Below are 24,586 nucleotides of genomic sequence, written 5' to 3' on the forward strand. Positions count from 1 at the left end.
CTTTAAACATATAATGAAATGAATGGTGTAGAAAAGTCAACCTGACACCATTCAAGAAGGATAGCAGTGATCTTGGTTCTTTCCTATTAGATTACAGAAAAAAGTAACACTCAATTTTGTAATTGAAAGTGAGGTCCATTTTTTGCCCCCAAGAGTAATAAGGTATAATAAAAGATACTTTGATACTATTAGCAGTTATAAGCTTTTCAGGCTTTAAAAGATTTGTGACTAAACTTGAAGCATCAATGATACATAAAAAATTGTAAATCAAGATTTCTGTTGACTAATAATGAGTCATGTTGTACATGGTTTATTTCTGTTGACAGCAATTTAACAGCAGTAGCTATAATGATGCCTTTTTGGAGTGAAATATATACCTGGAAAATCTGAAGTAGCACCTAGAGTGTCAAACAACGAGGCCAAGAAACAAAGCTCTGAAAATTGAAAAATCTGATCAGCGTGGACTTTCTGCAGCCAAAGAATAGCTTGTTTACTTCACTTCTACAAATTTAATTGAGGAAGAGGAAAGAACATAAATATTTAACCTTTCAAGAAACTCCGACATTAGCTGAGTTGCAAACTGAAAACCGATATGCTTTTTAAAGCAGGTATACATAAAACAGGTCACAGTCTTGCAAAAGACCTTATTGCAAAAACAGATAAATACCTGTACAACTAAAATGTTATAAAGATGGCTTTTTCATATGTTGCCCAAAATCATGGTTTGGAATGATATGAAAGACTTTGGAATCCCATGTTTCCCAGGAAGACTCAGAAGAGTTGAGAAGAGCTTAAGAAAAAGAGTTGATATTTTAAAAGTGTTCTAATACTAAAAACAGGTAACATTGTAAAGAGTTTTTTTTCATTTCCCTTGAATTATGAAGTTTGTTTGAGACTTAGTGATAATCAGGTTATCCAAGATCTTGAATACATGTCCCTGACATTTAAGATTTAGCAATGGGGGAGGGAGGGGAGGACTGCGTTTAAATTATATCCTTCAGGAAAATGCTAAATATAGTTTCACACAACTCAACCTGGCCTTTCAAAGAATCCCAGCTCTGCCAAGTTCAAGTGGACCTTTAGCTTAATTTGCAAAGTTAAAAGTTAAAAAAGCATCGCCCATAGACAAATTCAGCATTCCCTGGTGCCCCCCTGTATCTCCCAGACTACAGTTCTATCTCCCCATGTATCTTGCCCAGGAAAACAACTACCATAGTCTAACATGCTGGGGAAGGCTAACTAGTTCATCTAGTTTGGCAAATTCTTGCATCCACACAGCCATGCTAGATCTTTGGCCAAAGAGAGAAGATTTTGACTGGTTGGAGTCACTACTAATACTGAAAAGGTTGGAGGGGAAGACAGCCATTCACAGTGATATGTTGATGTGTTATGGGAGGGAGAGGGGGATTCTAGAGATATCACCAACGGACTTTAATCTTCAGGACAGCACTAAAAGAATTGGGAAAGCAATGGGTCCCTCCTGAAGGAGACAGCTATTCCAGTCATCATAGCAATCAAGACAAATCCTGGAAGCTGTAGTTCAGCAATACAATAATATAGATTCCTATTTTGTTCAAATTCATATAAAAATGTATGTAGTCCACAAAATTGCATAATCCAGTTTACTGCCTTTAGGATTGTCCATATTTGTTTTCTGATCATTTATAATTCAGGGGATGAATCCATTTAAAAATGTGATTTAAGAAAGCAATCATAAACTTTCTTTTGAACAGCTCATTCTTTGATTTTTTTTTCCAGCACAAGACAGTCTCGTGTCATACTAATCATTTCTTGGAAGGCTCTGCACAAGTACTATGAAGCAAATGACTTTTTTTTTAATCACTAAAGCACTTTTAGACCCATAATCTTGTATCATGTGATTTTTACAGCAATTCAAACTGGCTCCAGCACTTCACCACCCACAGCTACTATCCAATTCTGCTCTGATCTTCATAAAGGTCTAACTGTGCAATTGCTAGAAACCAGCACAGCAAAAAAGACGCTATTCCAGGCTGAAATTTCAGATAAGAAATTATAAATATTAGGAAATGACTTTAGTCATGTTAGAACTGTGTCCAAATATGTTATTTACTACAATGTAGTGTTTCCTTGCTGTATCCTATTCTAGATCAAAACTATAAACCAAAAACTTAAGAGTGAAGGAATTAAAAAACCTAGTTTCCATTCTTTGTTAAATGTCATGCTATTAAGACATTGCTCAACATTCAAACCTATTTACAACCTTAAATATTTACTTTACAACACATCTGTTTCTGAAAACAAAGATTAAGAACCCTTTACACTTCTTTCTCAAACACAGCATTCTTAGCAAAGTGTGATAAGCAACTCTGTTTAGGGAGTGAAGATAGCACAACCAACCACCAGTTGATGTTAAAACATGTGCATGCTTCGAAGAAAGCAATCCCCAAAGCATTCCTTAAAAATTATACTGAATTTCTGTAAAAATGAAAGGTAAATTCATTTCAGGAACACATAAAAATTCAGTCCTCATAGTAACCAACTCTGACTAAAATAAATATCATGGAACACATCTAACAACAAAAAGTACCTTTAAAATGTGCCAATTTTAAATTTGTTTCATTCCTCCCCCCCATTAGCCCATCGGCCAAGCAGAAAAAAACAGAAGGAAGGAATATCTGAGTCCTGAAGCCATTCTCATCCAGCGTAAACCTGAGGTTGCAGCGGAGGGGGCAGTTTGTCATTTTCAACATTTTCAGAGTCAATGGCCGCCAAGGCTGGGTTTGGGGCTTTAATCTCCAGAGGGTACTTCTCCACAATCTCCTGGACTTCCTTGGTGATCCCATCAGTCCAATCAATGAGGTCCCTCTCAAGCTTTTTGGCCTCACTGACAATCCTCTCCTGCCTCTCATTCAGTTGTGAGAGGAGACCAAGGTTCCTGTACATTTGGCGCATCCCCACACATACATTAGCTGGCCAGTTCTCGGGTTCTTGCTTCTTTGGAGAGGTTTGGCCAGACATATAGCGGTCAAAGTCTTCCTGGCTCAGGTTTAAGGACTGAGCATCCAACTTCTCTATGAAGGCAACAGCACAACACTGCAAAAGCAAGAGCATTGGTTCTTTCAGGTTGCATACAGTTAACATCAACTTCATTCATATGTAAACCATCTGATGCAACTCTTAAAACCTTGATAATGAAACCTTCTGCGGAAGATAGTTTAAATTACCACTTAATAACAATAATACCAATAATAGTAAATAATGTATCAAAAATTGCTCAATTTGTTTGATCAGTTTTTTGTTGGAGACCTACAAACTTAATTAGAGATTTACCTGTGCACATAGAATTCCCTTTCTAAAGCTTTTGTAATAATACATACTACAGTTTGTATGTTCTGATACATGCAAATGTTTATGCAACAGCTATGTGTGTGACAGAGTGAGACCAAGAGTGACTATACCACTCCTAGACCAACATTAGCTATGGAGCAAAATCTGTAAACTACCCAAAGTCCATGACAATTGAAGTAGTAGATAAATCGCACAAATAAATATAGAAAATGCACTGTTATTTTTTAAAGCTCCCATGCCTTCACCTCCTCAAATATATACCAAATGTCATGCTAAAGGTAGGTCTGGATTAACAAAACAGAAAACTTGTACAAAGAAACTATATTGTGGGTTAATATAATGACCTGGTTTAAAAATGTTAATGTCTTGGCTGGGTTCCAATCAAACAATGAATAGCTAAGTACACAACACCACTGTAGCTCACAAACCCAATCCAAGTTTTCCTAGTTTTAATTTTAGTTCTGTGCAATAATTCAGTCACACTTGACTTGCCATTCCTATTTGGCAAACATGGCAAGAATATTGGAATAGTTATTATTGCATACTTCTTTTTTTTTAAGTACATGCAGATTTTCTGGTATTTCAACAGCAAGAGGCAGAAAGTTGGTATTTTTCAATATATTTAATATATTATTTGAGTGACACACAGGATGTTAGATTTCCTTGATGTACGTGCATCATATAGCATCTCCACAGTGCCTCATGATTGTAGGTTCAAGATCCAGAAAACATGCCAAGCACATGCTTGCTGATGTAACTATGAAGGCCACAAATAAGGACACCAAACCAGACGAGCCAAAAATTGTTAGGCACCCAATAATTTAAATAAATAATGATGATCGTGATCTCTTCCATTAAGAGAAAACAAGGAAAATAGGTTCGGTATCTAGCAATATATTTTTCCCCAAATTCCCCTAAAAAAGAGAGTCATGATCACAGATCTACTTACCAGGTTCGTAAAGTAGTATCCATCTTCCCCACTCATCAGCCTGCTGGGATTGCAGAACCGAGTGATGTACTGAATGTTGGACTGCAGGCGAGGTGGGTTGCCCTTCAGGACAATGTAGATGAGAGTGGGCAAAAAGTCATCAGCTGAAGCTGGCTCAGCCTTTGTGGTCCTGATGGCGTTAAAGATGTGCTTGCTGCAGCTAGTGATGCAGGCCAACTTGTCCCGGGGGACACGCTTTGAGTCCATTTCAATGATGTCTGCAAGAGGAAAACAATGTCAAGAATCAAGGGGGGGGGGGGCTGCATTCATTGGCAGGGCTCTTTCCGCTTTAGTTGCCCCACCCTCCATGTTTAAAGTGTTTATTAAATCTTGCATGGTATCTATCCTTTCAAGTCTAGAAATCAGGAGACTGTGAGTTTTAGTCTCCTCTTAGGCATGAAAGCTGGCTAGGTGACTTTGGATCAATCATTCTCTTTCAGCTCACAACATTAAGTTTGGGTGATAAGCTGATTGGTCAATTCCTGTTGCAGCCAATGGATCAACATGCAGCTGGTCTGGGGGAGGCGGGGGAATGGATCCTGCACTTGAGGGAAAATGCTAGGAAAGGAGGAGGAAAAAAAAGCCTTATCAGTTAGCAGCCTTGCCGTACAAGAAGAAGAATGCACGTTTTAATATAAGCAACCCACTAATAAGCCAGATTACCCAAAAATGATTTAGTTTTAAATAGTTTAAATTTTAAATAGTTAGCTACTTAAAAGAATGACAAGTACCAGTGCTATTCTTTGAAGAGAGAATCCTCATATGAGTTAAGAAAAAAAGGAATACTTTGAAAATGCTGCTAGCTGCAATATTATCATATTTCCTTAAAATATTGTATATATGTCTGTCCTAAAACTGTTTTATAGAATATATAAGACTCTGCAGAGGGCTCAGATGATTGACAGCTGAAAGGTACAGTTACAATCAACCAGGTTATTTATTTATGACAGCTTTGAATGATGAACCCTCAGTTACTGTATTCGGCCTGCCATACGCAGGCAGTATAAAACACTGTATTAATAATGATTTTTACTGCACCAGAATAGCACAATTAAACATCTAAGTTCAGAGAGCTGCTGAATGACAATTTTCCAGTTGATGAGACAAGATTGAGAATTGCTGTGAGTTATAGATAAGCCACATCTGAATGGCCATCAATTCATAATCCCAATTCTAGAATGATTCAAGTCTCAAGCCAGAACTGCAAGGGACAGAAGGCTTGATGACCCAGACTTTTGGCCTTGGGGAAATCAATTGCTATGAAAATATGTAATGGCAGAGAGTAGGCACACCATCAAAAGGAGACTTATTCTAAAATGAGTTTTAAAGAATTCCAGGCAGTTATTCCAGTGGATGAAATGAAATACAAGTAAGCAAGGAAGAGGAGAGGACAGGAAGAATTTCTTAGAAATTAGGGACACCAACTAACTAAGTCTATACAAAGTATTCGGGTCGAATACGGGTCAAAGTATTCTTCTCAACAGTTTGTTAAGTAGTCAGTGTGAATAATTTCCATTCCCTTAAAAAGCCCTTCCTGGGTGGGGAGTATGGAGAGAGAATGAAACAGGTTGCATTCTCATGTCATTCTGAATTCTGGTTCTACAGCTGTTGAATGTACCAAACATTACCCTTGTAATATTACTCTTACGTGTTTTCATACTAGCATGTATAATGCTTAGCAGAAAAACTAACAAACCGTAATATAGGTTTAGATTAGTATGTATGAACCAGCCACATGAGAAATATATTCTCATGATTTTTTTTTTTTGAGAAATCACTCCTGAACAAGGTTTTCACAAAAAAAAAAAAGGAATGTAGACACCATGGGTTAAACTCACATTCTTCTTACTAGCCTTCTGATATGAGACATGTTTACTCCTGGGATTGACTTGATGATTTTTACCGTGGTGAAAACATCTGAGATCAATAAATATCCCCTCTCCAACCCACCAGCTCTTTACATACCTGTGATAGCTTTCACAACTACATCTGAGACTTCAGGGATTTCTTCATTGACAGGAACACAAAGCATTTGTGGAGTAACCCAGTGCAAAGCTCTGCGGGTTGATTTGAAAGCAAGGGGAGGGGAAACCACTATTAAGATCTTTAAAATAGTTACAAACTATAGCACAAAACTCTGTGCCCCCCAAAATTGCTGTCAGGATTCCGCCAGTTACCCCCATGTAAATCATGAGTCTCCAGCCAAACTTTCAAAACTTCAAAAGGATTTATTGGGAATTAAAATGGCCGGCACTGCCTGGGTGTAGCCAACTCTGAGACACATAATTCATTGTTACCCTTGACGCTGGTTTTCCCCTCCACACCCCTGGGTGTATCGTAATTCATATTCTCCAATAGGACACATCCATAGCCAAGAGTCATCAATCATGATCTCCAGTTAGAATTTTGCAAGGCAGAAACTTCAGTCACCTAGTTACTATCTTTGAAAACATTTAGGGAATGCACTTTCGGTTTGCAAGCTGCCACACTGCTCCCCCCTCCCTTTCTGTTGACAACTCTAAAAAGACCATAGAAATATTTTATGAGTTGATAGTTGCATTCTGGAAAACAAAAGCAGAGAGTAAATATTTAGTTTTTTAAATAATTAATCTGCTTTTATTTCTTAATTTAATTTCTTATTGCAACCTAAATCATCTAGTTCAAGTCCTATCGGGTTTTAGAGACCAATATCAACATCATGAGAAATCCATTCTTAGGCATGATTTTAAATAATTTTGGATGCATCCAAAACCAGTCATTCTGAAAGATAATAAAGATTTGTTTTAAGTCACCCATAAATTATGACTGGAAAATAAAAAGAAACTATCTGATGTTATATATTTTGACTGCCAAAACTGGAAAATCTGCAATCTGTCCTACATCCATCTGATTCAGAAAAGAGAGGTAGTCCTTAATTTACAACTATTCATTTAGCAACCATACAAAGTTACAATGGCACTGAAAAAAGTGATTTACGACTGGTCAATGGAGGAAGCTTATCTGATTGATTAGTTTATCAACCTACATGATTCACTTTCACTTAACAACCACAGCAAAGGAGGATATAAAATTGGGCACAATTCAATTAATTGCCACCCTACTTAGTAATAGAAATTGTGGTCCCAGTTGTGGTCATAGGCCTGTAGTTGGGGGCGGGGGGGAATTAACTTTGGTGCCAACTCCATTGGTCTTTGTGAAGCCTACAACATAAATGTTAACATTTGGGTAAACTTTTCCTCAATGTGCTCCCATTCATCTATTCACATGTAACTTTGTGTTAAGGAGCTCACGTAATCTCCAGTGATACATCCTTATAGACAAAAAAAATGTATGAATAGAAAACGCAATTACAATCAGATACATTATTTTTCTTAATGTGTAACATTGCATAAAATTAGCGCCTCGTAAGCTTCTTGTTCTTGCTCTATGCCCTACAAATTGAATGATAGCAGCTGGCCTTATAACATGCTTTTTTTTTTTCATTTGAGTCAAAAAATATATTGGCCAATTGACCAATTGGCTATTTTTATAGCATATGCATATATTTTGTGTACGTAAAAGTCCAAAAGCATTCAATCCTTAAAGAGGAACCATCTGTTGCCAAAGAGCTTTCTATATGTCCTAGGCACTTGGTCGGTTTGAGGCCAATCTACTGGGCATAGCAGGCAACTAGGTCAGAAATTGAAAAAGATGACATTTGATAAATCAGGATAGTGAATATATGATCTCTGTACTATTCTTCTATTTTCCTGTCAAAAGTATATTTTGAAATTAAAGCATTTCATTTATTCATTCATTCAGACAGTCTGAAATATGGCATTTTAGACTGTAATGCATTTATGTTTTTTGTCTAGAAATTAATTCTCCAAGCTCTGCAATGTTTTTGAAATTACTGCAGAAAAATGTCTGGATGACTTGACTTTTAGATATTCACAGGGAAATAATTTTATTAGTTGATATTTGTTTAGGTAGGTAGTCATGAAACACTAACTACATATTTTTCAAGAATGCAACGAAAGAAAGCAATATAAAACATTGTAAGAAGAGCTTTCAAGATGATATATTTCAAACTGAGTAATCCCCAAGGTTCTTCACATATTGCTCTTTTAAAGAAAAGAGATCAGTATAAAGTTCAATTGGTTTCACTGTTCCCTTTGAGAAATCTAAATTATATTGGACCTTTAAATCCTTCAGAAGGATACAAACGTTTACTGTTTTTCATTGTTGTTTGTATGATGTACTGATATGTATTTAACTTTATCCCACAAAATCTGCTAATACTACGGTAAAAGTTTTTTTATTTTGACCATAAATTTAATATTAGTTATTCCAAAAAAATAATTAAGGATTGGCATGGCCTCTCTCTGAGGAAGGCAATGAACTGAAACATTACACAACATAGATAAAATGGCCTAAAACAGTGAGAGTAATGATTCCCTGTTGGCAATAGTGCAGCTTTTAAAAGTTCAACTACCTCAAAGAGAAACCTGAGAAAGGTAAGAGAAAAACTGCTACAGCTGGAATCATCCAGGTACAACTAGGTAACAAATGTTAAAGGATCCTGCATCTGAAAGAGAGAAACTAGTCCTAAAGTCAAACCTGATTCTTCTCTGGACAGCCAGATCTTTCTTCTCATCCTCCGTGGTTTCCGGGCAGAAAACGTATTTATACAAGCGGGTCATTATGTATTTCTCCACTTGATCCGTCACTTTTTCCACTTTTTCTGGAGGCACTGAAAAAGACACAGAGATAAACAAACACATTTTTACAATCATCACAATCATGACCGTAATTGACTACACATCAACTAAAAAGCCTAAAAGTTATATTAAAGCCTAAAAAAATATGAAAAGTTAGAAGATATACAAGACATGCATTAAAACAGAAAGTGTGTGTGTGTGTGTGTGTGTGTACACACAAAATATATACATATATATAAAAACAAGAGTCTAAAAGAAGAGCTAAGAACATTAGCAAGGGAGTGGGGGAGCATAAAAGTTTTGTATAAGAAAACCATATCAAATTGCAGAGTACTCTAATATGAAGAACTAAGTACTTATTAAGAGAGTTCTAACACATCCAGCTTCTTCCTCATATCATCACAGCAATTGTTTGAAGTTAGACATTTTTTACCCTCCTTTTATTAAAACATCACCTACAGTAACATATTATTTGAGAGTGGGTATGATGTAGTAGTTAAGATGCTGGACCAGAAGCAGGGAAACCCAGGTTCCAATGCATCTGTAGGCATGGAATGCCAGGGCCAGTCATCCCTCTGAGTCCAAGGAAACTGAAAATCAAAGCCCTCGTTGCACCATTCATTGATAAGCTTTGCTATAAATACTAGGCGAGCAAACAATGCAAAATAAGCCAGCAGCTAAATGGAACCTTGCAATTAGGTGGAATAAATGCCAAGAAGAACCTAACAGAACATTCTTTAGTTTGTAGCCAAAAACTCCCCAGCAATAGCTCCAGTGAAAGTAGAGAGGCTTTTTTCACGGAGTTTTACTTTACCCAGAAAAAAACATAGAAAACGATCACAATTGAACCCAAAATTTCCATTGCTAAAGAAAGCAGTTAAGTGAGCTATGCCCCATTTTATGATTTTTTTTTGCCATGGTTGTTAAACGAATCACTACAATTGTTAAGTGAATCATGCAGTTTTTTGTGAACCTGGTTTCCCCCATTGACTTTGATAATCCCAGGTCCTTGGAGGCTGTAACCATCGTAAACACCTGCCAGTTGCCAAGTTTCCAATTTTGACCACAAGACCATGGGGATGCTGCAATGGTTGTATGAACAACAATCATGTCACTTTTTGCAGTGCCACTGTAACTTCAAAAGGTCCTTAAATGAATGGTTGTAAGTGAAGGACTACCACTATACCTGAAGGTTTATTTGTACGATTTACACATACAGATAGTCTTTGACTTACAACTGTTTGTTTAGGGACCGTTTGAGAGGTTACAACGGCACTGGGGGAAAAATGATTTACGATCATTTTTCATACAACCATTGCAGCCATCCCCGTGGTGACCAAAATTTGGACGCTTGGCAACTGACATGTATTCATGAAGTTGTAGTGTCCCGGTGTCATGTGATCACCTCATGTGAACTTCTGACTAGCAAAGTCAATGGAGAAGCCAGATTCACTTAGCCGCCATGTTACTAACGTGACTGCAGTGATTCATTTAGCAACTGTGGAAAGAAAGGTTGTAAATGGGGTGCTTATCAACTGTCTTGCTTAGCAATGGAGCTATTGGGCTCAATTGTGGTCTTAAGTCAAGGACTAACTGTTAAACCCCTTTTCAATAAAAATGTAATTTAAATTCTGAACTTGGGGATTCTGGAAAGGCTGAGTTTAGGACTTTCGATTCCTTTCGGCAGCCTTCATCCATACTGCATTGGTGAATGATTTCTTCTTTATAAGATAGGGACCAAAATGTGTTCCCCAGCAGCAGCATCACTAAGGCAAAAGTTCCCCCCCACCAAGTCCACTCCAAGCACAGACATGAAGAAGCACATTTATAAAATTTGTATCCATAATGGTTATTACCTTTCTTTCTTCTGAGTTCCAAAAATAAAATGGGAAAATATGTAAGAACAATACCTTTCCAGCGAGTCTGTAGCTTATCTGCCACATTCTGATAGAGGCTCTGAGCATATTCAGACTGTTCCTCAATACTCAACTCCTATAAAGAGAAATCAGTCATGTGTGCGAGAATGGGCAACCCCCAAATTTGAGATCGCATAAAATCCAAGTACATATTATTCTGTTCATTGTCCATATGGGGGCCAGATTAAGTCCACGGTGGTAGAACGTTTGCTCTTCCTTCTGCCCTATAAGCTGTCCTATAGTTCAGCGGAGGTCCCAATCTTACAAATAACACACTGAACTCTTCATAGAACCAGACAGCATAAGGCAGACGCTAGAGGCTGCATATCTTTTTCCAGATCAGATCGTTTATTTTCAGGTCAACCAGTAACTTTAGTAAGATTCTCAGAGAAGATGCGAAGTTTCTCAGAGAGGATGAAAAACATTAATATACATGAAGAAGGGGAGGTTATGTCAAGGGCAATCAGTGCCGAGAAATGTCAGAAAAGATTTGATCATACATTATTTCGTAAGTATACCGGTAGTAAACACACTATCATATTTCTTGAAAGGGAAGATGACTCTATACATACTAGAACAGGGGTGGGCAAACTTTTTGGCTCGGGGGGCCGCATTCACTTTTAAAATTTGACAGACGGGCCGGGTCAGCACAAGATTTTTTGGGAATCGCCCCCCCTTCCCCCTTCTTCTCCTCCTTCCCCTCCCCTCGGAGGCCCCCTGAATCAGGAGTTGCTACTGCCGGCACGGCCCACGCGGCTCCAGTCCCACGTTGCCTCGGGAAGGGAAAGGCAAAAAGGAAGAGCCGCGGCGGTGCTTTGCAACGGCAGCAGCGGCACCGGAGGTTCAGGCTCAGCGGCTCCTGGTTTTGCCTTTCCCTTCCCAAGGCAACGCGGGACTGGCGCGAGCTGCGCCGCGGTAGCAACTCCTGACAGCCCCAGCCGGACACCTGAGCAGAGCCCGGGCAGAACTGCCTGTTGCTGCTGCGGGCGCTGCTGCGGGCGTCTGGCTGCCCAAGTAAAGAACCGCACCAGCTCAGGGCAACTGTGAGGAGCAAGAGGGGAGAGGCAGAGAAGGAGGCAGAGAAGGAGGAGAGCACCTGGCCAGTTGGGGAGGCTTCTTGTGCTGCGAAAGAGGCGGCTAATGATCTCTGGCTCCACTCTGCCTCCAACATCCGCCGCTGCCCTGTTCTGTGCGCCGGCTGCTCGGACTTGCTGGGCCTGACACAGAACAGGGTGGCGCCGGATGTTGGAGAAGCAGAGCGGAGCCGGAGATCATTAGCCGCCTCTTTCGCAGCACAAGAAGAACAGGGTGGTGCCGGACCATTGGAGAAGCGGAGCAAAGCCGGAGATTAGTAGCTGCCTCTTTCGGCTCAGAAAGCTTCCCCCAACCAGCCGGCTGGTCTCTTCCTCCTCAGCCATACAGAACAAACAGACAGAGAAGGAGGAGAGCAGCTGGTCAGTTGGGGGAGGCTTCTTGTGCTGCCAAAGAGGCAGCTAATGATCTCCGGCTCCGCTCTGCTTCTCCAACATCCGGCACCGCCCTGTTCTGTGCGCCGGCTGCTCGGACTTGCTGGGCCTGACACAGAACAGGGTGGCGCCGGATGTTGGAGAAGCAGAGCGGAGCCGGAGATCATTAGCCGCCTCTTTCGCAGCACAAGAAGAACAGGGTGGTGCCGGACCATTGGAGAAGCGGAGCAAAGCCGGAGATTAGTAGCTGCCTCTTTCGGCGCAGAAAGCTTCCCCAACCAGCCGGCTGGTCTCCTCCTTCTCTGCCTGTTTGTTCTGTATGGCCGAGGAGGAGGAGACCAGCTGAGAAGCACGCTGCCAGGCGGGGGCCACGCGGCGCAGGGCAACACGCCACCGCCCAGCCCTGGCGAGGGAAAGCAGTGGGCGTTCCCCGGGCGGTGGCCTTGGCCCCGCTACCAGGGAAGCGGCTGCCCAGCTCCGTGTTGTGTGTGCAATTTTTGGCGCGCAGCGCGGGGTCTCTTTTGGCCGGCCCCAATTTTTTTTTCAGAGGGGAATTTTTTTTTTTCAGAGGCGGGCCGTATTAAAATGACCAACGGGCCGGATGTGTCCCGCGGGCCGTAGTTTGCCCACCCCTGTACTAGAAGATTAGAAAAAACTTTGATCTCTGCATTTCTGTGTTGCAAACAAATCTAATATGACTCTGCTATTTAAAAAGTAAACTTCAGGTAGTATTCAACTTATGACCATAACAGAGCCCAAAATTTCCATTGTAAGTCATGATGGTTATAAGTCGAGGCAGCCACAAGATCAACCCAATTTTATGACCTTTTCTGTAGCAGTCATAAAGCGAATGTAACAGTTGTTAAGTGAGTCTATTCATTCCTATGGGTATTTTTTGCTAGAAATAGCAATAGCACTTAGACTCATATACCACTTGATGATGCTTTACAGCCCCCCTCTAAGCAGTTCACAAGAGTCAGCATGTGGCCCCCATCAATCTGGGTCCTCATTTTATTGACCTCAGAAGGATGGAAGGCTGAGTCAACCTTGAGCCGGTCATGACTGAACTGCTGGCAGTCAGCAGAGTTAGCCTGCAATATTGCGTTCTAACTACTGCACCATCATGGCTTTGTTCTAAAGACTAGAAACTAGCAAGAATAATTATAAATCATGATCACATAACTGCAGAATGCTGCAACCAGCTGTAAAAATAAATCAGTTCTGTGACCACAGGAATGTGTTTGCCAACATAGGACCTCCAGAATTCGATCATAAGTAATTCCGGGAAGGGTGGGGAGAGGCATTCATCATAACTTTAAGTTATCATTAAGCAAAATACTGTCTGTATTTAGGCAAAAAAAAACCTCCCCTTAATCTCCTTTCACATAAAAGCAATATACTTTTCTCCTTCTTTAAATATCATGTTTACGGATTGCTTCCCAGGCAGGTTATAACTGAAATTCATTCCATTTCCTGCCAGGCCCCTTCTAATGCTTTTGCTACCTTCACCATGAAAGGTGCTTGATCCTCTCCTTCTACTCCACATCCAGAATTTCACCCCTGCAGAGAAAACCCCAAATGAGTCATCAAGGCCAGCAAACCCCTCACCCTGCAAGAATGGCTCACCCGCTTGCGATGCATCGTGTCCAGGAACAGTTTGCACTGTTTGTAGACCTCCTGGCCAGCCCTATTGTAGGTCTTAAGAAATTCAATGAAGTCCTTGGACACTCTATCGGTTTCAATGCTGACCTGCCTACTGATAGAAGGACTAGGCGCCTTGGCTTCTGGGACTTCTACAAAAAGAGGGAATAGCACACTGTTACAAATAAAAATTACTCAACTTTCTTAGTCAGAGGTGTATTATGAGCAACAGATGAAAAAGAAGCTATTTATTGTCGGGAAAAAACACTCTACACACAAAACCTTGAAGGCTTATTTTCTACTACTTGTAAGCTAAACTAGAATTGCAGCCAATAAGACTTTCTCAGATGGAAATTACAACCTCAGATGTCTGCTGCATGACAGACACCATTTATCAAGAGTCAATTTTCCCCAGGTATCAAATGTTTAATCAGACCTTGTGCCCATGTCCTACTTTTTAGAAAAGTGGCTGATTAAAGCAATTAACTAACACATGCTACTTATCAAACCTATTCTCAGAGGCAATATATGTAAGCTGCAGTCTTCCATGTATCACTGTGACAAATCTTGTAAAGTATTTACAGAAATAATGTAAGATAGTCCATTAATCTACTATCACTTATAGCATTTTCTGGAAACACTGCTTCTATCTTTGCTCAAGCTGCCATAACTTTAAAAACTACAGATATAGGATGTGTTTAACACGCTAGCTTCTCCTTCGAATATTTTTCATGTTGGTGTTAAATACAGCAAGAAAAATATACGTAATTACATATGTAGATATGGTTCACTCAGATTCTACTAATAGACTAAAAACACGGCAAGTACTACTTAGTAAAGACTGGAATCCACCACTGTTGATATTTTTACAAATAGTCAGGTGATACAATTAGATCTCAAGAAGGAAGGAGGGGTATTAAGAAAGAAAAACAGAATTTGAAATGTTAATACAAACCGAACACCACCTATGAGGGCATTTTATATTATGTAAACTTTTACTGAAATATGACACTGAGACATAAACAAAAATGGATGCAAAACTTTAAAAGAAATAGCAAAAAATAAATAGCATAACGAACAAAAACATGGATGCAAAATTTTAAAGAAATAGAACACAACAATGGAAAGAATCATGGCCTTATCTATAAAACCCATACCAAATGATAACCCAAAGGAAGATTGGTATGTAATATTTTACAAATGATATACAACTCCATCAGTAATATCTAAGATTGACAGATCATACTGTAATAAATATTGGAAATGTCATGAAAGAAAAGAATTGTTTCAGTGATGTTGGAATGTCTAACTCTGTAGTAATTTTTAGAAATTTATTTTGCTTTCTATAATACTCTGTGACATTGTTCACCATAAATTTAAAGTATATTTCTTTATCCTTTACTATAATATTTCATTAATATAAATTTAAAATGTCTGTTTAAAAATTTTCATTGCCTATTTCTGTCGAGCTGGAATCAATTATCATATTTTTCACCACAGAAATATCATTTCACGTAGTACAAATTCAAATAATACGATTATTTCCTGTGATTCATTAATTGCACTAATGGAGATCTACCTGTATTGCAAAATAGCAGGTGTATAAAAAGGAAGAAGTCAGAAACCTAATAGGTTTTTTTTTTCTGTTTTGTCTTTTTCTACTTTTTATTTTAATTCTCCCTATTTAATCCTCCCTAAATTTGCTCTGTACATCTATTTTCCCTTTCATTAACATAACAGAGACATACATACAACACAACACAATGGAGATTTTAATATTAAATAATCTGCTTAAGACAAAAACCTTTATAATATAACAAACCCTTTCATGCGCATCTCAGCTTTTTTCAATATTATCCTCAACTCTGAATGAAAAAGCAAATAATTGAACAATAGTTAAATCCAACAATTTCATTGTTAGCTGCTCCCTTTTAGCTCTTTATAAGGGAGATAATTACAGTCAGAAAAGTGTAATTACATACACAGTCAGAGTCCACCCAGATTTTATTTATTTGGACTTGCAGGATCCAATCTAAGTGGGTCATTGGGACCAGAGGTTTAGTCTTCCGAGCTGGAGCCCATCTTCAGGGAACTTCTTCCTACATTTCGGCAGAGAAACGTTCCCTGAGGATGGGCTTCAGACGTTCCCTGAGGATGGGCTTTTGAATCCGAAAGCTCGGAAGACTAAAGCTCTGGTCCTGGTAACCGACCCAGATTGGATCCTGCAACATTATCCTGGGATGTGTATATGTGGACTTTTTATCCCACCTTTATTATTTATTATATTCAAGGTGGTCAACTTACTCCTTCCTCCTCCCATTTTCCGCATAACAACAACCCTATCAGAGAAATTGTGGTGGCCCAAAAAAACCCAACCAGCATTCTTCCTGAAGTTCACAAGAATATAGTAGATTAAAAACCCAGCAAGGTGAAGGACAGAACATGACATTTATTTATTTTTTTAAATTAATTTAAAATAAGAATAAACTCAGTGGCACAAGGAAGCCTGAGAGGAGGTATTAAACTGACACCATATTGTCCATTCCCCAGTTTAGTATATGCCAAGGGAGTATCATGAGACAAGCAGCAAATGAGTCTATATTAGCCAAACTATTCAATGAATGATGCATCCATGGAAATACTGAAGATGAGTTCTTGACATGAGACAGGCAATAAAAGGGGCAATGAAATACAAGAATGTAAATTTGGTTGACTATAAAATACCTAGCAAGTTGTATGGACCTAATTCATATTCAGTACACTAATATATCTGAATACATTTCTCACCTAGGTTAAAATGCATAGTATTTGGAGCCCTTCCAAAAAGAAACAAAATGCAAGACTAAAAAGTTATTTTGTCTAAACAGCAGCATAAATTCACCCACCTTTCAGTTTGCTAACCAGCGCTATTCAGAAAGAAGCACAGAAGATGCAAATGTAGCAGGATGAAGGGAAAGAAGCAGGAGACAAAGAAATAAAACACAAAGAATTTTAATCAGCACCTCACAAATGCAAGCCAAACACTAATGCATCTAACACAGAGAACCAATGATTAATGTGAGCACAACAAGGAATGAAGAATGCTGAAAGCATTTGTTATGAAAACATGGCAGCTTACTTCACATTTTTTAGCAGGTGGGAATTTATAGGTTTGCTGACAAGTGTCTGAACTCCGAGAAGTCTGATATTGTTGTAAACTGCCGTAATTCAGCAGCATACAAATTGAACAAACAAAGAATACTTGGTTTTCAAGACCTATGTGTTCACAAATGATTTGTTACATGCCTATGCAGAAGTAAAATTCTTTTTAAACTTTCAAGAAATAAATGCAATCATTCACATGGTCATAAGGACAGCAGGTTATTACTATACTCTTGGGTTGATCCTATATGCTGGTGCAAAAAATCAAAAGTGTAACTAAGGCTTATGCAGTATTTCAATCATACTTTTACCTTATTTTCCTTTCTCTGCTTCACTCGAGTCAGCTATAACATGAGGTACTTTCTATGATAACATACACTGGATTGTTCCAAGTCTTCCACACATCTTCTATAAAAGACTTGTAACAATCCAATTGGTTTGCTTCCAACCCCTCAAGGAACCCCCAAGACTATAACTCCTAGCCAATATGAAGTAATGCCTCAGATAGATTCATCAAGATTGGGTCCAAAAATCCCAGTTCTTCCTGCAAACTTCCTTAGGATACATGGGGAGTTCTTGCCAATACCAGAGCATCATATGCTACTGACCTTACACATGGGGAGAGGAGGTTTTTAACCCAATTGCATATTTTAAAAATTACAAACGAAGACCCAAACATATAAAGCTATAATGATCTTTACTGGCCATTTATACAAGATCTGATTAAATAACTGCAAGAGTTAAGTGGCTTTTAGCTAAGCTGCATATTTTATGCAAGGGATGGTACGCAGCCTTGTATCCAATTTCTATCTCCGATCTACAGTATTTGGCAGAGTTCATGTCCCCAATCTTAGGCTTATATAATTCTTTTTATATTTCCATTTCCAAAGAAGAAACAAGTCCCAAAACACAGCTTGCGTTGCTAAACAGAAAAAGGAAAACAATGCTGTTTTCCAGTATTTCCTAGGACAATTATTAATTCCACATGCCTAAAATTGTTCTGGAAGAGCAAAAAACTCAAACATACAAAAACAAAAAGGCCACAATCATGAAAGTGTCCAGCAGAGCTGCTACAAATGGCTTTTTAAACACCACTGCTTTTAAATTCCTGCCAGGAAAAACTAATCACAACGTTTGCAGGGTACATGATCCAGTTCTGCAACTATGACTACAGCAGACAATGGTCAAAATGTGCTACTGCAGCACACGGTGCAATAAAATAAGAGAATGACTTGACAATATGCATAGAGGAGATCAGCAACAGCTATTACACTTGATATCTAATTGAAGCCTGTGGACGCACAGGTAGGATATCTCTAAATGCCAGACAGCAAGACAGTGAGATGATTATCTTTTTATCAGCAGGGCTGAAAGCTAGACCTCTGTTCTGATCAACAAGGAAAGCAGATCCAGCAACAAAATGTTAGAGTTATATTAATGACATACATCAGCTGTTTTCCAACAAAGAAAATATTATAAAAGACAGATAATAAAGCAATGGTACACATTAATAATCCATTGCATTACTTAGAATGGCAAGTCCTTAGTCAGAGGTTACATATTACTCATTGTAAGATGGTGAGGACACCCAAGGGAGGAATATGGCTTTCATGCCCCACTGATTCTATTCAGTGGTGGGATTCAATTTTTTTTACTACTGGTTCTGTGGGCATGGCTTGGTGGGAGTTTCAGGGGAAGGATACTGTAAAATCTCCAGTCAGAGGGGGTATTTGCCAGTTCTCCGAACTCAGTGGTGGTATTCAGCCGGTTCGCACCGATTCAGGTGAACCAGTAGCAAGGATTTGGTGTGGGTTGCCGAACCGGTAATAACTTCTGGCTGGCCACGCCCCCAACCCAGTCGCTGCTTGCTTGCCCCCCCCCCATCCAATCTCACTCCATCCGCCCGATACTTGCCCGCCCAGTCACTCAAGGTATTTCTTTTCTTTTTTTTTTAACCTCCCAACAAGCCAGGATTCCCCTCGCTTCTTACTGCTTCTTACTGTGATTGGGTGGGCATGTGTTTTTTTTGCAGCACCTCACCCCCACCCCGTTTTTTGGGCCTTCCTGGCCTCAGAGCAGCTTCTAGGGGGGCGTTTTTTTCCCCAGGAGGCTTCCCTGAAGCCCAGGAAGGCAAAAATGGAGTGAGGGGGCGCAGCCTCCCTCCATTTTTTGCCTTTCTGGGGCCCAGGGAAGCTTCCTGGGAGAAAAACGCCCCTAGAAGCTCCTCTGAGGCCAGGAAGGCCCAAACGGAGCGTGGAGGGTGCTCCATGCCCCTCTATGTTGCTTTTTTTTTCTGAGCCCCAGGGAGCCTTCTGGGAGCAAAAACACCCCCCTGGAGGCTCCCCTGAGGCCAGGAAGGCCCAAAAAATGGAGTGGGGGTGAGGTGCTGCAAAAAAAAAACCATGCCCACCCAATCACATGGCCATGCCCACCTAGCCACGCTCACAGGACCGGTAGTAAAAAAAATTTGAATCCCACCACTGTCTGAACTACTCAAAATTTCCGCTACCGCTTCTCCAGAACTGGTCAGAACCTGCTGAATACCACCTCTGGTTCTATTGCCCCATGCAATATAACTGTCTGTTTTGGGAAACAGGCCATTACATGAGATACAGCTTGACCTGTGCCATGCAAATCCAGCTAAAAGTAATGTATGCAATAATACATGTTTAAATATTGTTGATTTAGCCTGATCCACCAGCTGTTTTGGCTGTTTTCTAAGCCTAATTCAAGGTGCTTACAAAACTTAATACATTACTTATATATAGTCTGCCCTCTGCTTTCTTATCTTTGGTGGCCAACAAAATATGTGTCATCCTTTTAAATGACTTGCTCCACTGCAACATAACAACAATAGGCTGTAAGATAGCAGGAATGTTAGTAAGTTATTGGCTACCACTTATCTGTTTTTATTTATTAAATCTATATTATATTTTATATAATTATATTATATAAATTATATTTTATATAATTATTAGATTCTTATATGAGTCAAATATATATAGGACTCCCTCCCCCAAGTTCTCCCTATTCCAACAACTCCTGTGAGATACTTCACTTAGGAGGAGCAATGAGCTTCTATGGATCTCCCAGGTCCTATTCTAACATTTTAAGCACCACATCTGCTAACTGAAGCTTTCTCATCCCTAGAAACGGAACAACATGTATACTGACAAAATGAATTGCCTTTGCAAGGCAAATATACAAGGTTAAAAAGTATTTATATCTTTCAGGTCAGTTTCTGAACCATGCAAATTTCTGCATTATAATCATGCTATCTTCTCCAGAAAAAGTCATTTTTTCCAGTATTCTTCTTCAGCACTATTTTCTCAAAACTCTTGGAAATTTTTTGCTTAATTCAGTAATTTCTAATAATGCTAGAATACATTTCCTCTTCACAATTGCCTCCATTTAATATATCCTGGCCATTGGAGATACTATATGCCTGGAAGACTGCAGATTGGGGAAGGCTGCATTTAGTGTGTGAGAGGGCAACTAAGCCTTTGAAAAAAATCAACTCTGTGAGTCGAGCTCTACTTCTCGTGAATCCATGGACACATCCAAACAGTTCTCACAGCAGCATTATGGAAGCGGGTTGCAAGTGCTTTCTTCAAGGCCACCTTTTGACTTCCCACAGTTCTGGTATTTCCCAATAGTCAATATTTGGTTAAGAGAGTAAGATGACCTTCAGTAGCCTCTGAGCCTAGACAAGATCAGCCAAATGCTCCTAACTGAATACTGCACTTCAGAGTAGCCAATATTTTTTTAAAGATGTAAAACACTCTTTGCAGTCTTCACTGCCTTTTGTAACTGCATTTTAAAAAAGGATGTGACAAATCAACTACACAGCATATTTAAAATGTTACTACCTACTTGGCGTTTAACATGCATACTGTTCGAGAAAATGAACTTCCACATTATGCTGTGCTCCTGATGCTAACAGGTAATTGGGCAAGCTTCTTGAGAACTCTAGAAGTTATGGTTGAAAAAGGCTGAGTGAAAAAGTAAACACTAAAAACATTTGGGTTTTCTTTTTTATTATAGTATTAGATACGAGAAGTGTAAAGTTTGGTATGAGATATGAGAAGTGTAAAGTTTGGTATCTCCAGCATCTTCTGGCTGAATGATATTAAAAAATAAAAAATAAAACCTGACTACATACAAAATAAATTGTTACGATAAAATTCAGAAAAAAAACCTTAATCTTTCATCAAAACTATTTGGCTTAAAAATATATACAGCAGCCAGTCTGAACAGTCTTTAAAACACTTGACAGAGAGCTGACAGAAGCCATAAATAATCCGCCCAAATGAATGAAAATAAGGAAAAGCACCACAGCATGCATCTGAAATCCCTTAGAAAATTATTTCTGTTAAAACTGGTTCTCACTGTCCTCATCTTTGGAAGTCAGCACAGTAACAAGAATTCCAACAGGAGTGGTTTTTTTTTTAAAAAAAAAGCATAAGATTTTATACTATACACACAGTCTCTCTTTTTTTAAGAGTACACATTTAGTTTTGGATGGAAAATACACTGGAATTGTGTGGATACTCTCTACTGAAATATTAGAAGCAAGAGGAGCAATCAGCTAAATTTCTTGTAATAAGAGAAGGTAGAATCTTCCAAAAGGTAGCAAAAATACATTTGTTTCTATGTGATCGCTAGGCATTTATTTGATGTCACTTAAATGATCAATCAAAACAAAAAATAGAGCACTTATGAACTACCTGCCAAGATGAGGAAACACTCAGCCTTATTCAAGTCTTCACAAAGATTCTTTTGCATTGCATCAAAGAAAATAGCCCATTCCCAACAGTTAAACTCATTTATTTCTCAAAATACATGAGTAATTTCTGTTTTTTCACTGACCAAAATTTTGGTCTGAGCAAAATTTTGATCTAATTGATCAATAAGGTGCCTTACAATTTGCCTTTTCAAAAAATATTTTATTAATCAAATTTATATAGTCAAAATTAAAATACTTAGATTCAAAATGATCAAGACTTCATCGATTTTTAGCTTTGCTTGAAGGTTAATAGATACAAGGGTTCCTTTATAACTTAACCAAGCAAATATTTAAGTAGAATTTACAGTATTTCCTGCTGAAGGAAAAAAAAAACAAGGTTTAGGCTCCAAAATCATTATTTTTTAAACTCCTTCTATTGTCTATACTTCTCTTTAGCATACCTATTTAGGTTTAGAAGATACGGTAAGTTACTCCTGCCATAATTCTAGCTTGGCTCCTGCAAAGCCACTAAAAGAAGCACGCGCATGGTTTGACCCTCTGTGCTTTATTACCTTCAGCAGGAGAAGCAAGCTCCCAAGACGGAGTAAACATCTCCTTCAAATGCCTTAGAAGATTATCAGCACTGACTTCTTCCTCAAGCTGTTCAGGCTTAAAACTGGATTCCTGAATGGCTAGAGCAAATGCAAAACAGCAAGCAGGACAGCCACAGGCAACAGGGGAAATAAAGAAGAAGGGAGGCAACGGATCTAGGGTTCCTGGTCTGATCCACAGAAAGAGATGGCAGTATAATAGCTTGGACATCTGGGGGGTCAAGCACTTTGAAAGTGATGACTGAAGAAGGAAAAACATATTTCAAAACGTAATAAGCGCAGAATGGGCAGCACGTGAAAACAAGCAGTTTTGAGGAAACATGCAACCAGCTCTAAGGTTGATTTAATATTCCAAAATGCATGTGCACATGAAAGATGTTAGTAGCCAAGAGTAACACACACACAAAAAGCAGAAAGGAGGTGTTAAAGTGCTGACAGTGGAATGACAAGATTTTAATCATGGCCATTGAGTGGATAGGCCAATATCTAAACACAATTTTCTGTTATTCCTTGTATGCCTACCTGAACACTCCACCGTCAAAACATTTCTCTGGACCCACTACTGTTGCTGGATTTATAGCAAGTTGACACTTTAGTCTTTCCAGTTGTAGTCCCAAAGACTCCCCCCACTCAAAAAAAGGCAATAGGGCTTTGTTGTTGTTTTCTTTGAAAACAATTCATTTCTCATCTAAGAAGTTTCTTTAGTTCTTGGATAAGAAATGAAATATAAACAAAAAACAAAAAACAAGAAAGACCAGTTGCCTTTCGGACAAAGTACCTTTGGAACACCCATGACCTGGATGATTGAGAATCTCCAGAGATATTTTTCAGTTGTAGTAGACAGAATTTGAAATAGTTTTCCAAAATGCATGCTTAAGTCGTAAGTGCATAAGTGCATAAGCACACCAACGTGCCTACTGTCCCTGTCCTATTGTTTCTTTTATTTTTCTTATATGTACCCATTTCATGTATTCATAACTATGTATATACTTATACCTATTTTCTTGTGATTGACAAATCAAAATAAATAAAAAAATAAAAATAAAATAAAGTCCACCACTGCTAATTTCAATCAGCAGCAGTTTTATTCCAGCTGGTGTTATCTGAATGTTGTTGTAAAATTAAATTTTAACTGCTCCTGAATTTAATTGATACTTGTATTTTGCCATTTTATTGTTCCTTAAATTGTTGATTTTTGTAAAAAAAAATGACAAGAGGGTTATAAAATTAAGTAAAAGGTACTTAAACACAAATCAAATTTGACAAATATTTATGCAGTCCTATAAAAAAACTTAATATGTGGCTTTCATATGCTACTCATTTGTGCTAATTTTAGTAAAAGGGATATAATTACCTGCTTTCATCAGATTGCAAGAAACTTTCATTCACACAGGTCCCTTAAAATTGCTGCACAGCTGTTGTTTTTCTGTGTTTCAGAACTACCTTAATATTTCTGCATGCTAATGTTTGCTTTGTTTAAACCTTTGAGTTTCTTCATATCAGCCCATGCTCAAGCAGTTTTGTAAGAACAACAAACAAATGTAATAAAATCAGTCTCTTAGATCTTCCTTTTTTCCTTAACTTTTTTCCCTTCTTCGGTTGACACAGAGTATCTACTGAAAGATTTGATAAGAACCCTTTCTTACCTAATCTAGAGTCCTGAACTTTAAGCATTTGTTTTTGTTTATTATTCAGAGAACAAAACATGACACTGAATTATGGCTTAAGATCTGAGTCCACAGTCTCGCTTGCTTCCAACAACTTATTGCTCAATATGTTTATCAGTGATTCATCACTTGGAAGGTAGGTCCCTATCTGAAAGTCTCAGAATTATGACTGGTTATCCTAATGACCCTTGGAATGAAAAATCCCTCAGAATTTCAAAGTAACTATTAAAAATGTTTATCCAAATGCTGGACATGAGATCATGAGAATTTCAAAGTATCTAAACCAGCCCAGCTGTTTCACAATCAAATAACGATAAGGGGCACCTTTAACCACAGTACTGACTTCTGATATTCACCAATATTACAAAAATGAAGAGACTGGAGTTCGTTCATACCATCC

General features: G+C 38.6%; 1 protein-coding gene across 5 annotated transcripts in view; it reads right to left on the bottom strand.

The window, feature by feature from the left end:
• Positions 1–293: 293 nt before the first annotated feature.
• Positions 294–24,586, bottom strand: part of RABGEF1 (RAB guanine nucleotide exchange factor 1) — a 36,784-nt gene continuing 12,491 nt past the window's right edge. Inside the window, exons 1-8 of one of the 5 annotated variants that reach the window (XM_087958306.1) lie at positions 22,481–22,888; positions 16,927–16,947; positions 14,027–14,193; positions 10,929–11,010; positions 8,918–9,050; positions 6,284–6,375; positions 4,280–4,536; positions 294–3,075 (exon numbers count right to left, since the gene is read on the bottom strand). In XM_087958306.1, the coding sequence (XP_087814432.1) occupies positions 2,677–3,075; positions 4,280–4,536; positions 6,284–6,375; positions 8,918–9,050; positions 10,929–11,010; positions 14,027–14,193; positions 16,927–16,947; positions 22,481–22,778 (1,449 nt within the window). In that variant the 5' untranslated portion in view covers positions 22,779–22,888 and the 3' untranslated portion in view covers positions 294–2,676. Of the gene's footprint in view, positions 3,076–4,279; positions 4,537–6,283; positions 6,376–8,917; positions 9,051–10,928; positions 11,011–14,026; positions 14,194–16,926; positions 16,948–22,480; positions 22,889–24,586 lie in introns of those variants that run through there. The other 4 variants (XM_087958299.1, XM_087958308.1, XM_026671472.2 and 1 more) reach the window with 4 other exon arrangements.

Source organism: Notechis scutatus, chromosome 1, assembly GCF_049901735.1.
Source record: "Notechis scutatus isolate UNSWTSFEM ecotype Mainland chromosome 1, rNotScu1.2, whole genome shotgun sequence".
NCBI classification, from domain to species: Eukaryota; Metazoa; Chordata; class Lepidosauria; order Squamata; family Elapidae; genus Notechis; species Notechis scutatus.